The 15,912-nt window shown below is 43.6% G+C and overlaps 1 protein-coding gene across 1 annotated transcript in view; it reads left to right on the forward strand.

Annotated features, from left to right (window-relative positions):
- The window catches only part of Drd3 (dopamine receptor D3), a 55,208-nt gene that overhangs the window by 21,046 nt on the left and 18,250 nt on the right, over positions 1-15,912 (forward strand). Inside the window, exon 3 of the mRNA XM_051191509.1 lies at positions 3,923-4,035. Within this exon, the coding sequence (XP_051047466.1) occupies positions 3,923-4,035 (113 nt within the window). The remainder of the gene's footprint in view (positions 1-3,922; positions 4,036-15,912) is intronic.

Genomic DNA, 15,912 nt, shown 5'->3' on the forward strand with positions numbered 1-15,912 from the left:
TATCCTTTACAGTTATTTACATGGTGTGGGAGACTGTAGTATAAAGATTCACATGTGAGACACACACACACACACACACACACACACACACACATATACTATATATATATATTATAGTATATGTGTGTGTGTGTGTGTGTGTGTGTGTGTGTGTGTGTGTGTGTGTGTGTCCTACCAGCAAGCTACAGGCTTATTTTAATGAGTAAGCTCCCAGAAAAGTTAAGTGATGGCATCTTAGTGGGAATCATTTCAATCAATCAGCTAATCAGGTTGTTTTCTTCTTGACACTTGGCTAAGATCGAGGAGAAAATGGGCTTTCTGATGGCAGGTTCTGGAAAAGGGAAACAAACAGACAGACAGAATGGGAGTCTTACTCCAGAGGGAAACGGCACTGTGTCCTTCCACCCAGCCCCCCCCCACCTCATCAGCAGCCCCAGTCAGAAAGGTACCCATGCCCTAGACAAAAGCCTCACCTGATTTACTTTCCCTTTTCCCTTTGTGTCCATTCATTTCATTCTTTTCCATAAGCTGTTCCTCCCTGTGTGATTCTCTATAGCAACACTGTCTGCATCCAATGTCCCATCTGCCTCTCCAACCATGGCTTGAAAGATACAAATCCTTTATTCTGAGGCAAATGTGAGTGACCTTATTCTCAGAGAAGAGAGAAAGTCAAAAACAATACAAGGGAGAAATAACTTTGATTGGGACACCTGCCAGGTGAGCTATGGAGGAGGAAGATCTCTTCCATAGTTTCAGATGTGAAGTTAGAACATTTTTAGCTCTAAGGTTGATGGATGCTGGATGTCTGCTGACTTTAGCAATACATCCCAAGAGATTTATCTTGAGAACTTCAGGCCAGAGACAATGGTTAAAAGCAAAAGCAAGGGAATGTGGGGGGGGGGGGCACTCAGCAGTTAGGAGTACTGGCTGTTCTTCCAAAGGATCCAGGTTCAGTTCTTAGTACCCAGACCATGGTTCACAACCATCTGTCACTACAGTTCCAGAGGATCCAATACCCTCTTCTGACCTCCGTGGGCATCATGCACAGGTAGTGCACATATACAAAAGCAGGCAAACACTCAGGCACATGAAATAAATACTTTTTTAAGAAATAAAGTAAATGGGTATTTTTCTACAGGCACTAAGCCCAGATAACTCTCCACTTGTGACATTCCATCCCTCAATAATCCCAGTCTTCTACCCCACCAAAGTCAAACAACAGAGCCAAAGAGCTTGAGGGATTTTTTAGAAGGGCTCCTGCAAATAGGTACCTTCTGCTTCACAGTCTTCCCCTAGGGGATTATAATCAGCATTAGGAGGCAAAATGCTTTGCAGGCACTTAGCAAGCATTCAATAAATGGTTTTCAGTATGTCAGAGACCACTCACTCTTGACAGAGGTATTTGCATGCCTAACCCCTGCTCTAGGAGCTCCAGAGCAGCAGTGAACAAGTGAATAGCCCCACCATTATTGAGTTGGTTAAGTAACAGTCATTTAATCTCCTATCAAATTATACACACCTCAAAAAACTGTAATAGGACATACAATAAAAAAACAAAGCCAGCTTTCAAAATTGGAAGTTTCAAAGTTGTAGAAATTCCTGGAATGGGTCATGTGGGTAAGTGATACAAGTAGGAGAAATTTTCATTAAGTGTTAGTTTGTATTAACTGTACTAGGCACTCATACTGATACCTAGTTAGTGTATTTAAGAATGCCTTGTACAGGTATGGTGAGATGGCTCATTAGGTAAAAGTTTACCCCACAAGCCTGACAGCCCAAGTTCAATCCCCGGAACCCACATGAAAGTGAAAGGAGAGAAACTGACTCCACCAAGTTTTCTTCTGATTTCTACACTCATGCCCTGGGATGTGTGCCAATCTACACCATGAACACATACACACATATAATGGGAGTAGTAATAATAATAATAAAGAATGCCTTCTTTCTCCAGTTTCATGTAAGTGTTCAAGGATATACCCTGTAATACATTTTGCAAAACCTTTTAACACACATACTGTGCCTTCCCTCTGTGGACTATTACAGCTCCCCAAGTGCTTGTTGGGTAAATACACAAATGGAAGAATGAGTGAATGAACCACCAGAAAGCTCTCAGGTTGAGTGTAGTCCTATCCTCTCTCCTTTAAACTTCCCACAACACACAGGCACTCATACTCACTCAGTTACATGAAGGGGAAAAGGTAGGTTTTCTCCAAGTCAAAACTCCAGTTGCATGGTAGACTTGTGTTGAATTAAATTAGGAACACAAAATTCAGTGGCGGGGGGGGGGGTCACATCATGCAATTGTCCTGTGTAATCAAAATCATCTTTCACCCCTGTCTCTCTTGCATCTCTATGTGATGACTCTACAGATCAAAATGTATAAACTCCCCTTCTGAGAAGATTTCCGTTCTCAGCATAAGTTTATGTTAGGCCTCTATTTATCCAGAGCCAAGTGGTCTAACTGAAAGAAAGCAAATCCAGAACCAAGTGAACACATATGACCACTTCACTTGTTCTAACTTTTCATGGTTGCTTTTAAACAAAGCATCTTCGGCCAGCACTTTTCAAAACAGCCTGAAGATGACCAAATATAGAGATTAAATGGGAGACTGAGAGGAAAATAAACTCCAGGAGAAGTTATTGGGGAAGGAGGATGGACCCTTCAGGTCTTACTTCACTGTATGACAGAAATTATCAAAAGGATGGCAGATGAGGGTCAGACAGAGGACAGCACCTCCTTTACTCACAGTCACCAACATTTGTTGGGGCTATTTGTTTCCATCCCTTCTCTTAGACAGCCATCAAACCTGTTCAGGAGGACACCAAAAATACATCAACAGCCAGTGGCACAAACTCTCAACTGGGAACCATGATCCTCCAGAATAGTAACCCATCCACCTCAGAGCCTAAAAGTGCCAGTATATGGACATTCAAAAACTAGCATTGTCTCTGATACATCTTGCTTATTTAACTAGGTTATATAAACATGCAAAAATAAAATAGAAATACGCTCCCTTATGAATTGATTTGCCTTAATCTCTCATGCTTTCTGTGTTACTCACAGGAGCTATGGAGGTTGATTCAATGTGCACAGGCAATAGGTCACAGAGAGCCTCACCTAGCTGAGGGCCATCCTGTTTCCTCTGATCTTCACCTTCTCCCACTTCTTAGCAGTTGGGTCACAGGGTTGGGGGGGGTCATAGGCAGTCACACTGATTAGTCTTCTTCTCACAGTTATCTTACAATGTTTCCACGTTTTACAACCTAAAGTCAAGGAGGAGATTTTTGTTTTGGAGTCATGTTTTATGTAAAATGTGTTCTTAGCTTATTTCCTGAGCACATGGTGGGCTCTCTACTGGGCAGAGAGCTTCAGAGAGGCAGTTTTGGCACAAGGCACATATTGGGCAGCTACCCAAACTCTTTTACTAACAGCTGTGCATCTGTGGGCTAAGATGTATCTATACACATACCACTTAACTACAAGGAACACCCCTGGGATTGAACCTCAAGTTTGACTGCCAAAACCTTGGTACAACTGGGGTGTGCTTATTTTTAAGATGAATGTCCATGAGCTCAGATCCGGGGACTCTGAGTCACTGGGTCTATGGGGTATTCAGAAATTTCCATCTTTAATGAATATCCCACTGTGAGCCACTCTGAGATTCCCTGTGCTCATTAATCTTGAAGATCTCTCCTAGCAATAGCAGTCTTCTAGTCTGTCCCTTCCTTAACAATCAATCCCAGACATCCTGGCACACCCTTTGTGCCTGTCAGTCCTCTGGTACTGATGGCCCCCACCATGGGGAGCCAGGAAGGTGCATTGGCATCTATGATGAGCAGCTTAGGGAAGGCAAGAGAGTTGATTGGGTTATTGTCCCTTCCTGGGGGAAACACTAACACCTTTCTTGTCTCTAACGCCCAGGTGACAGGTGGAATCTGGAATTTCAGCCGAATTTGCTGTGATGTTTTTGTCACCCTGGATGTCATGATGTGTACAGCCAGCATCCTGAACCTCTGTGCGATCAGCATAGACAGGTAGGGCTGGAAGTCCCCTTCCAGGCTTAAGAGACAGGTGGCCCTAAGGGGTACAGGAGATATTCATTTAAGATATTGGGAACTTCCAAGGGAACTTGTCACGGCTACATTCCCTTCCTTGTTTTTTCTTTTAAAACAAGGCTTGCACATGACGGGGGAAATTGTGAACAGAAATAATTGCCCTATAAGGTTGATTAGCCTTTTCTCCCTTCCAGCCGACCCACCCCCACCCCACCCCCCTCCCCATTCCACTCCACCCCGGGTTTGCTTTCCCATTATCCTTTAGGGCTTTTGTGATTCCTAATTGGAAGGAATGGGAAGAGAAGAGAAAAAGACATAAAGTAGGTTGTGAGTTAGTAGGGAATCCTGGAGTTGATTTGATTGCTGATGAAAGCTGGGGAACTCTCTCAGAGAGACAGAGCAGATTGAGATCTCTAGCCAATGTCTCCAAGTTTTTGTTACCTTCAGAGAAAGAGTTCAGAAGAAACAAAGGAAGAATAGGGAGGCCATATTGTATAATTAACACACAACAATAGGGGAGAAAAGAGTGTGGACTTCTCAAGAGAATCATGCTTCCCAGGGTCTAGGACAGGATCTTATAGGAAAACTCTAGGAGCGGAGGTGAATATTATTGGGTCAAAGTTGAGAATCAGGATTTGTTACAAATTGGTGCTTTCCCTTTTCAGTTCTTGTGTAGGGCTTTGGGATATGTTGGGGTATCAGATGCATGATGGGAACTGGAGACTTTGCAGGGTTAGCGAAATAAAAAGCAAAGTGAAGACATGGCAGTTGGTCTCAGACAGCTATGAAGTATCTTATTCTACATTGTTGCCAGGTCCCTGTGTTGTTCTGCATCAACCTCCAGCTACTAAGCATTTGGCCTCTTTCCTTTTTGTTTTCACTGAACTATCCTCGCCTACCTCGGTCTATTTGTTTGGTTGTTTGGTTGGTTGGAGAGGGAAGAGAGAAAGGGGAAGGGTAAGAGAAAGAAGCATAGGCATTTTTCCCAGTTGGGAGAGAAGAAGGGATAAAGAAAGAAAGGCAATTTTAGAAAGCATGTGACCCACACATGTCCCTTACAGCGTTTTTTAAAAAAAGGGAGTAGGGACTAGAGAGATGGCTCAGTTGTTAAAAGCACTTCCTGCCCTTTCAGAGGACAGGAGTTCAGTTCCCAGCACCCACATTGGGCAAACTGAACAACCTGTAACTTCAGATTCAGGGAAATCTGATGCCCTCCTCTGGCTTCCTCAGGCACGCGCGCACACACACACACACACACACACACACACACACACACACACGTGCGCGCTCATCTTTTTTAAAGGGAAAAGACAGTACATTATATTTTCTAAATGCGCGCTCTTTCATTACTGGAGTAGATTTCTGACACCCTGGCTTTGTTCTGTGCCACAGCACTTTAAAGAGTCCCTGAACCCACTGCCCTTGTTTGTTCGGTTTTTTTTTTTTTTTTTGCCCTCCTCTTACTCTCCCTCACCTGAACAAGATACCCTGAGCTAGGTGGGGTCCCTGCAGGTGTCACAGCAGGCAGGGAAATGAACCACAAAGAGGTAAAAAGGAAAACTCAGTTCAGCTGGATTCCACCAAATTGGATCAAACTTCTAGAGAAAAAAAAAAAAAAAACTTTGCTGGTGTAACACAATCCCCAGTGCACAAGGAAGCAAAACTGCATCAAAACTCAAATCAAGGTCCATGTCATTTCTTTCAAGATGAGGTCTAGAAATAGACTACCTGTACCAGATGATTAAGGGCTTAGGAAAGGGTCCAGCCTGACCTCAGTCATACAGGTAGAATAGAGGTCGTTTGGGCTATTAGCCACCTCTCATCCTGGTTGTGGGAGCTTGGGGAGACCCTGGCTATACGGGCAGTATAAGGGTCATTTAGATGCTGTTTACTGACAATTTACCATGTGAGCTAAACTTGGCTACACATTAATTCATTTCTTCTTAACAACTCCAAGGTGGCATTACCTTTACCTCCTCATACCTAGATAATCTGTTAGAGTCCTACAGCTAGAATGAGACCATGCCAGAGTTTGAATTCATGTCTATGTGAGTCCAAATGAACCACCCTACGTTTAGTTGTGAAACTCACCAAATTTCCAGCTGTACCCCTCTTTCCTACCTTAATACTAAACAGCAAAACATCCTCACTAATAATCTCTCACTGGAGCTGTCCCTATTCATAAATCTTTTATTTTCTTTGACCCATAGCTACCACCCTCAACCATTAGACACTTACAACTCTATTTTCGTGATTTGTTTTCAGTTTGCCTCTGTTCTTCCTTTCTTGCTGCCCTTGTTTACTTGAGGTTCCAGTGACCTCTCATTGATGTTCCATAACCATCTGCCAGGCCCTTCAAACTCTCTGAAGAACTCCTCAGAAGTGTAGCTCCAATTTCACTGCCCAACTCAAGACCTTCCAGCATCTCATTGGTCTATACAAGGATTTGACATGGCCACACTCACTCTCAAGTAATCTGCATTCATTTTTCTTACTTTTATTTTTCTATGTTTATTTTTAAGTGGTTTTGGCGTTGCCTGCATTTCTATCTCTAAGCCATGTTCATGAAGTGGCCCAGGAACCCAGAAAAGAGCATCAAATATCCTTGGGACTGGGGTTACAAATGGCTGGGCCCCTGTGTGGGTGCTGTGAATTGAACACGGTTCTCTGGAAGAATAGCCAGCACTCTTAACCACCGAATCATTTCTCCAGCCCTTTTTCCTTCCTTCCTTCCTTCCTTTCCTTCTTTCTTTCTTCCTTTCTTTCCTAACTAATTTGTGTTTAGTCTCAGAATTTTCACACATGTATAAAGCATACCTTAATCTTACCTACCCCTAATTCCCCCAGGGAATGCCTCCACATCTTCCCAACTTTATGTCATCCTTTTATACTTAATTATTTCAGCACACTGAGTCCAATTAGTGGTACCCATATGCCTGTGGGCATGAGGTAATCCACTGGGGCATGGAGAACCTACCAGTGGTCACATTCCTAAAGCAGAATTACTTTCCCTCCCTCAACTGCCAATAAGAACGGGGCCTCAGAAGGCCCTTCTCCCTCCATGCTGGAATAACTGACTGGATCATATGCAAATCATGGATGGTGGGGAGGAAGGTAACTGATACTGCTGTGAGTTCCTGTGTGCAACAGCCACACCAAGTCCAGAGGGAAGCATTTCCCAGCACTCCTCCAGCTCTTACATTCTTTCTGCCTCTTCTTCTCCAGTGTTTTCTGAGCCTCAGGGTAGGGACGGGGTTTGATACAGACGTCCCCATCTACAGCTGAGCACTCACAGTCATTTGTTTTCAGCGTTTTACACAAGAATGGGCCTCTGAATTAACCACCACTTCTCTGACCAAGGTTGGAAGCAGCACTGATCTGTGGGTGCAAACACACATCTTTAGAAAGTAGTTTGACAACATGACCATTTAGAAAAGCAGTATTAAGGCAGGCTTAGTCGTACACACCTTTAATCCCAGCACTCGAGATGCAAAGGCAAGCAGATTTCTAGGAGTTTTGAGACTACCCTGGCCTACATAGTGAAGAGAGAAACTGGCTACCCAAAGCCAGGGACCATTGAGTTTGGCTTAGTATTCTTGATTAAAGCTCTGTAATAGGCATGGCAGGAAAAAATAGAGGTCATAAGGACCTAGGCCTTAGGTAAGTGTTTAGACTGGGCTGCTAACGGCAATAGTAAGACAAACCTACTATTTGTATAGTCTCTAAAACATGAACTAAACGTCCAGAAATTATGCAACAGACGTGCATGTTAGAGCTAAAAATATAAAACTCCTAACACTTTTTTTAAAAACATATCTATGGAAAAAGAATTCACATAGTATACAATTACTCCACTGAAAGTATACCAAAAAGTATTTAATTGTATACAAATATCGGGTTTGCCTTACTAAGCTGAACTCAAAGGTCCCTGGCTTAGAGTTGCCATTGTTTCTCCCACAATGGGCATCTTCATGGACATGAGAGGGTGGGAGAGGGTTATCTATCTTCAAAGTAAGACAAGACATAAAGAAAGACAGGGAAAGTTAAGGGGACACAAAAATGGGAAGTATTCTCTCATTCTTGAATCTAATTGAAGTCCCAGCAGCTCAGAGTCAAGAGTTTTGGCACAACTTTGCCATGAAGATTGGCTACTGCCTTAGTTATGTTTCTATCATTATGATAAAACAACTTGGAGAGAAAAAGAATTATCAGAAGTGAGAGCAAGAACTCAAACGAGGCAAGGATGGGTGAGGGGACCAAGCAGAGCTGTGGGAGACTGCTGCTACTGGTTCGCACTCCTGGATTGCTCAGTCTGCTTTCTTTTTACTTTTTAAATAAACATTCTTGTTTATTAAATTTTTACAACTTTATTTATTAATTCACCGTGTGTGTGTATGTGTGTGTGTGTGTGTGTGTGTGTGTGTGTGTGTGTGTGTGTGGTGGAGGAGGACAGGGAACAACTTTGGGAGTTGGTTGTCTCCTTCCTGCATGTGAGTCCTGAAGGATGAACTCTGGTTACAAATGATCCATCTTGCCAGCCCTCTTTTAAAAACAGATTTTGAGTTTTTTTTTTTTTTTTTTTTTTTTTTTTCTTTTTAATGCATATGGGTGTGTTGTCTGAGCAGTGCCCTTGAAGGCCAAAATAGGGAATCAGATCTATCAGAACTGGAGTTAAAGATGGTTGTGAGCTGCTATGTAGGTGCTAGGAACTGAGCCCAAGTCCTCTAAAAATGCAGTCAGCATTCTTAACCAATAAGCCACCTCGCCAGCCCTCCAAACCTGCTTTCTTATAGCACCCAGGACCACCAGCCCAGGATAGCACCACCCACGAGGTGCTGGAGCCTCTCCCATTAATCGCTAGGCAAGAAAATAGCCCCACAGACTTGCCTACAGACCAATCTCATGGAAGCATTTTCTCAATTAAGATTCCCTCTTCCCAGATACGTCTAAATTTGTGTCAAGTTGACAAAATCAGCCAGCACACCTACATAGAGATAATAATATTCCTTTTTTTATAGTGCTATTTCAAGTAAGAATGCTAAAGAAATAATAAATTATGCTTAAAACCAAAGCATATAAGACCTTTGAGATTAACCTTATCCCTCCCCAGGTATAACTGAGACTCTATAAACAAGATCATAAATCTGCTTGCAGTCAAGATGCATTTCTCAACTCCCTTGTAACTTATTGTTATAAGAATCCCTTTGACCTTCCTAACCTATTAAATTAGTTACTTCTCTTGTTGCTATGGCAAAATGCCAGACAAGGACAACTTAAGGGTTTGTTTTGGTTCGCAATCGGTGGGTACAGTTTATCATGTCAGAGAAGGCACTTCAGCAGGAGCAAGAGGTGTCTAGTCACATTGCTCACACAGTTAGGAAGTAAAAAGAGGTGAATGCTGGCCCTTGAATGATTTCCTCTTGTTCCTGGCTTTATTCAGTCCAGTGCCGGCTTTATTCAGTTATGAGGCTAGGGCAACCCATATTCAAGGAAAGTCTTCCCTCTTCAGTTAAACCTCTCTGGAAATACCTTCACAGCCATGCCCAAGGGTGGGTCTCCCACATGACTCTTAAGCCATCTAAGTTGACCGTTGTTTTACTGAGGTTTTCTATTGTTGTGAAGAGACACCATGATCATGGCAACTCTTATACAGGAAAGCATTTAACTGGGGCTGGCTTATAGTTCAAAGGTTTAGTACCTTATCATTATGGTAGGAAGCATGGAGATAGGCAGGTAAATATGGCTCTGGAGAGGTAACTGAGAATTTTATATCCTTATCAGCAGGCAGTAGGAAGAGAGAACAACATTGGGCCTGGATTGAACATCTGAAACCTCAAAGCCCACCCCAGTGACATGCTTCCTCCAACAAGACCACACCTACTCCAATAAGACCACTCCTATGAGGCTATGGGAACTATTTTTCTTTTACCACAACCATGAATATTTTAATACAATGTTTTTATTCTTTCAGAATTTCTTATAACATATTTGATCATATTAATTCCTATTCCTCCACCTACCTTCTCCCAGATCCAGTCCCACCTCCTCACCCCTTCCAAACTTCACATCCTTTTTTTTTTTTTCCTTTTCTTTTTAATCATCCTGAGTTCAATTTGTGCTACATATATACTAATTGGTATAGTCATCCATTGGAGTGTAGCCAACCTACCAGGGGCCATATCCTTTAAGGAAGCTAACTCTCTGTCCCCAGAAGTCATCAACTGTCAATAGCTACTCAGTTAAGGGTGGACCCTTCCCTTTCATGATAGAATATTGATGAGACTCAATCTTGTGCAGATAACCATAGCTACTGGGAATTCACAAGTCATGTAATGTCCAGAAAACAGTTTCACTTGGCTCTTCTCTGACTTCTGGCTCTTAGAATCTTTTTGCTCTTTCTTCTGCAATGATACTTGAGCCTTAGTGTTGAAAGGATATAGATGTCCCATTTGTTCTGACTTATTCTCTGCCCTTTGAGCAAATGTGAGTTTCTGAATTAACTATATCCACTGCACAAAGAAACTTCTCTGGTGAGGTATAAAGGCTGCACTAATCTGTGAGTACAAAGGTGTGAATTTAGAGAGTAGCTTGATACTATATCTGTTTAACAGAATAATGGCAGTAGGTTTAGCCCCAGGGCCTGTGAGCTTCCCCAGCTATGGGTCAGATTTACAGTATGGGGCATTCATTTCTTCCTGTGGAGCAGGCCTTAAATCTAATTAGAAAACATTCGTTATCCCTATAACATAAATGCCACTACTGTATCTATGGACACATCTTGCCACACCAGTCACTATTGTGCTTCACAAAGTTAAAAGCTATGGAAGAATGTTGATAACTCCCCACTTTCACTTCCAGAACCCTACATAGCATCTCCCTGTATTATGAAAAGTAGTCATCAGGAAGAAAGTTTCCTGGTCAGTACCAACTTGATTTCCCCATGTTCTGTGACCAAAAGTGTATAATATCTTTAGCAATAGGGTGTTACCATCAAGGGCACCAGGGCACCCTTGATCAACAACTCAAGGGAGGTATCCCACACCCATGGCTTCTGAGATAAGCATTATCTTCTATGCAGGGTAACTCCAATTAAACCTTTTCATATGAATATACATACATACATACATGTGAATTTATATGAAACCTATAAAATAGTAGATTTATATATAGCTTTTTGTATTGGTCAGGGTTATCTAGATTAACAGGATTTATAAGATGAATCTCAAGATATATGTATATAGGGGATTTATTAGAATGACTTACAGGCTGTGTTCCAGCTAACTCAACAATGGCAGGCTATGAACAGAAAGTTCAAGAATCCAGAAGTTGCTAAGTCCATGAGGCTACATGTCTCAACTGGTCTTCTCTAGATGCTGGAATCCCAAAGAAGTAGGCTGTAATGCCAGGGAAGAAATAGACTTGCCAGCAAGGTGAGAGCAATCAGGAAAAGAGCAAAAACTTCCTTCTTCCAAGCCCTTATATGGGCTTCCAGCAGAAGGTGTAGCTCAGATTAAAGGTGTGTCTTCCTGCCTCAAGATCCAGATTAGAAGAGGATCTTCCTACTTCAAATTAAGGAAAAATCCTTCAAAGGTGTGCCCTCCATTTTTTTTTGGATTTTAGTTAATCTCAAACATAATCAAGTTATCAAGCAAGAATAGATATCACACTTTTCAAGCATCCTTAGTGATCCCTCTTCTCACCCCTCCTCTGCCATAGCCTCTCTTCCGCTCCCCTTACCTAAACCTCCCTCCCCATTATTCCCCCTTTCTCCTTCATGTAGCACAAAAAATAAAAGACCCAGAGACTGGTAGTGGGGTTTAAACTTCAAGCTGAAGTTCAGAAAAGCAAAGTATCAGGCCACTAGCTTTTACTACTGCCTCGGGCTCAATGGGCTGACCCTGCCGCCTCTCCTCAGCATGGCTGGAGAACAATGAATGCCTTATACTGACCTTTGCTCCTGTCTTATATACCTCTCTAAAGCTGGGATGCATGCTAGTAGGAAAATGCTGAAGAGACAGAGGCAGGTGGATCAAGAGTTTGAGGCTAGCCTGCATGATGAATATTAACCACATCTATGGTTTTATCTCATCAGCGTGTACACCTCTCTAGTGTAGCCTAGAAACTACTCTATGACTTCATTTACCAAAAGATGGGAAAATCGGGTCAGGGGTTGCTTTAAACCCTTTTAAAAATGTAACTTCAGAAGCCATTCAAATCACATAAAGGCATGTAAATGTGACTCCTGAGAAGTTCATTCCCATGTCTTGGGTATACACTGCTCTTTCCCTAAATCTCTCCTTCCCCTAATGCCTGAATTTAAACCTGCTACTACTTTTTCCCTCATAGACTCCTACTCTGCCTCATACTGACCCAGCCTGAGGTTCTTTTCTACCCAGGATGCACCTGGGATGAGGTCTTTGAGAGGTTGCTGCAGGCAGCAGGGTGGTGCTGAGTCACCGACCACCATTGACAAAATGAAGAGAGTTCTAGAGAGAGTCTTGAACTGCCTCTCCCTCCTTTCCCAGCCTCTGACCTTCTCTATCTCCACGAGTGTACACCTGTTTATTCAACACACATGCTTTCACACAGAGGCTGGTGAGTGACCTATATGTTCAACACACACACACACACACACACACACACCAAGCTTGGAGCTTGGGCCTTAAAGAAGGGGGGTGTGAGAACAGGATGCAGCTGGTGCTTCCTTGGACTCAGTTGGCCAGAAGAGGGTGTCCCTTTTGCAATTTGCCTACCAGGCAGGCCCACTATTCTCTTATTTGCAGAAAGGCATCATTTTGCTGGCTACAACCATATTAACACACACTTCACCTTTCACCACTTAAACCCCAACCAATAAGAATAAACTTTGAATAATCTTCTGTCTCATATAAGAAAGCTCCCAGGATGCATCGTGCTCCCTTAAAAACTGAAGGAAGAGCTGTGCCTCCAGTCTCAATGGGGCAGGGGCTTACATTTCATAATGGACTGTCCTCAGCAAACCTCAAAACAGAGCTCCCCACCCCCTTCCAGGAATGAAAATGGGCTTCAGAAAAGCTGTCTCCATTCTCCTTCCCAGCAGTGTGAAATACACAGCATTAAAATCTGTTCATGTGATGCCAGATAGCTGGTCAATTCATTAGAAATGCGGTTATTCACACAGACCTTTGGGCTTCACACAATGCCAGTCATCAGCCTGACAAACTTGACCAAATGGATTCAGTACTTTTTTGGTCATGAAGCCCTGGTCCGTAATAGCTGGGTGGTAAGAGATAGGAAAAGAAAAGGAAATGATAAAAGGGATTTTGAAAGCAAGTAATAAATACTATTGTCATTAGATTCTTAGGCTTGGCTCTGGATGCTTGGATTAAAGCCGCCTTTTTCCTTTTTAAAAATCAGAGTGGAGAGCCTCAGATCACAAGCCCCCATCCCACGGCTCCCGCGTCTTCGCAGCAGGTCGGTCCCCTCCCACCGAATCCTGGGTCAGTGCTAACTCAAGGAGGCCGCTGAGAACGTGTCAGAAAAGGAGGACACAACCAAAGCGGTGAAAATTAGAGTCCTCGGAGAGGAGCTCCGGAATAATGCAACCAAATTCATTCACCAGAGAGTTCTTTAAGTGGCTCTCAAATGGCACCCATCACACAAGCTAGCCTCCGCGCCTTTGCTGCGAGCACAATAGGTACCAGATGAGTCACAGGCACCTTGGATTTTTAGTTTGCATCTAAATAAGCACTTTATATTTGCAAAGGGCTTTCCAGTCATTTGCAAAAAGCTTTCTCCTTCAACAACTCCACCAGGGGAGTCCATGGAACTAAAGATTTATTGAGCCCCCTGTCTGACCAAATAAAAGGTGGCGAAAAGCAGCCCTCCCGAGCTCCGAGCTCATTAAACCCAGGCAGGGAGTTAGAGTCAGGCCCTCCCACCCAGGCCAGGCGCCTCCTTTCCCGCAGTCACTAGGAGTACTGAACTCATCAGTCCCACCTGCACCCCTACTTGAAGACAGTGACAGCCTTTAGGGGGACAAGCGTGATAGTAAGACCTCGATGAACATTCGTCCATATAGACAGAGAATCATAAGGTGTTGCATGTGTGAGAAGGTATGCTCCCCAAACTAGACCCCAACTGCTCTCCCAACTACCCCAGAGTACTCTAAGTCTAAAAAAAAAAAAAAAGGCCCGTTGTTGACAAGAGTTAGGAAAGGGCACCTAGGAAGGAAACAGGAAACGTAGGTCATAGCAGCAGCCCACTTCTAGAAGTATAATTTCCTATGTTCTCAATGCCCTGGTTATCTGCATGAGTCTAGAAGCAACAAAAACAAAACAAAACAAAAAAAAATTAGCTACTGTTTCTAACAGTCCAGCAAAAGTAGGGTCAGTGTTCCACATTACACATGTGTGCCTGAACACAGACACAAGCACATGTGCGCGCACACACACACACACACACACACACACACACACACACACACACTCAGAGGCTAGAATCACAAAGCCTGCTAACAGGTAATAGATGAACGAAAGCAACAGTTCACAGTATCTTCTCTTCCCAGCACTGGGAATGGAACCTACCACTTTGCAACATGCTGGGCTTGCACTCTACCACACAGGGACACCTCCCGTTTTTTGGTTCTTTGAAACAGGGTTATGATACCTAGCAAAGGCTACCATCAAGTTTGTGGGGTCTCCTGCCTCCTCCTTCACCCCCTGAATGCTGACATTACAGGCTTGTGCCACCAAGCCTGCCCAGTTAAATTTCTCCCACAGCAAACTGCCCTGAAGCCTTCCCCTGGGCCCCTAGTTCTGATGTCACTCTGCTGTGTTCAACATCTAAGCAACTTCAGGCCAGTCAGTCACCCTTGCAGACTCAGGTAGTTTCCCCAGCACTTCAGCCGTGGCCCACACAAGAAAGTGCTCACAACTTGTCTGATAGAGAAACAAATTTACTATGCCCTGCCTGACAAGGAGGAGAAAGAGAATGACAATCCTAAAACCTAAAATCACACAGACGTAAACAATCGCGAATCTCTTAGGCTAGTATAATAATGGTGGCAATAACAATACGAACAATAAGAACCGCCTTTCAAAATTTTAAATTGTACAAAAAACAAAAAACTTCGCAAATGTAATCAACAGCTGTGGATAGTCCTGTTGGGCAGGTTAACCCTCCTGTGCGAATGAGAAAACTGAGCCGGACCACTCGGGCCTCCGGACCACTGTCAAGCTGCAGAGCTAGGTATCAGACAGCCTCAGGCTTTACCGCGGTGTACACTGTCTGCATTTGGGTCAACTGAGTGTTCCACGAAAAAGGGCCCAGAGAGGTAGATGCTGAAACACAAAGGAGGGACTGTGACAGGGAAATACCCCAGAGGGAGGAGGCCCTGGTCAGGCTTCTTTTTCCATGCCTTTCCCAGGGCTTTGGCCTCTGCTTGCCTGTGGTTGGCCTTCAAGAATCGCTCTAAGAGAAAACCAGAGGCTAAACAGTCTCCCTGGGTGGGAATGCGAGGACCTCGCGGGGCTCCGGGAATGAAGTGGGGGAGGTTTTCCCGCTCTGCCTCCCCACAGAGCCTGGAGAGCCCCCAGGTGAGCTGTGAACTTCTCACCCCGGCGGAGCTGGCGAAGTTCTTGCTGCATTTTGGTGCCCTCCAATGGTGGATTCTGGAACAACCTCAAGCTCTTAGCCACCCACCTATGACATGCTGGGGGGGGTCTCATTTATTCTAACGGCTTGATCGTTTAAAAGGAAGGGGAAGGTGTAATGTGACAGTGGAAGACTGTAGTCTTGTCTCTCATTTCTTACCCAAGTGAACAAGAAGCTTTGACAGAATCCACCCTAATGCAGAGTCGTCTAATAAGATGTTAA

Source organism: Phodopus roborovskii, unplaced genomic scaffold (genome assembly GCF_943737965.1).
Source record: "Phodopus roborovskii unplaced genomic scaffold, PHOROB, whole genome shotgun sequence".
NCBI classification, from domain to species: Eukaryota; Metazoa; Chordata; class Mammalia; order Rodentia; family Cricetidae; genus Phodopus; species Phodopus roborovskii.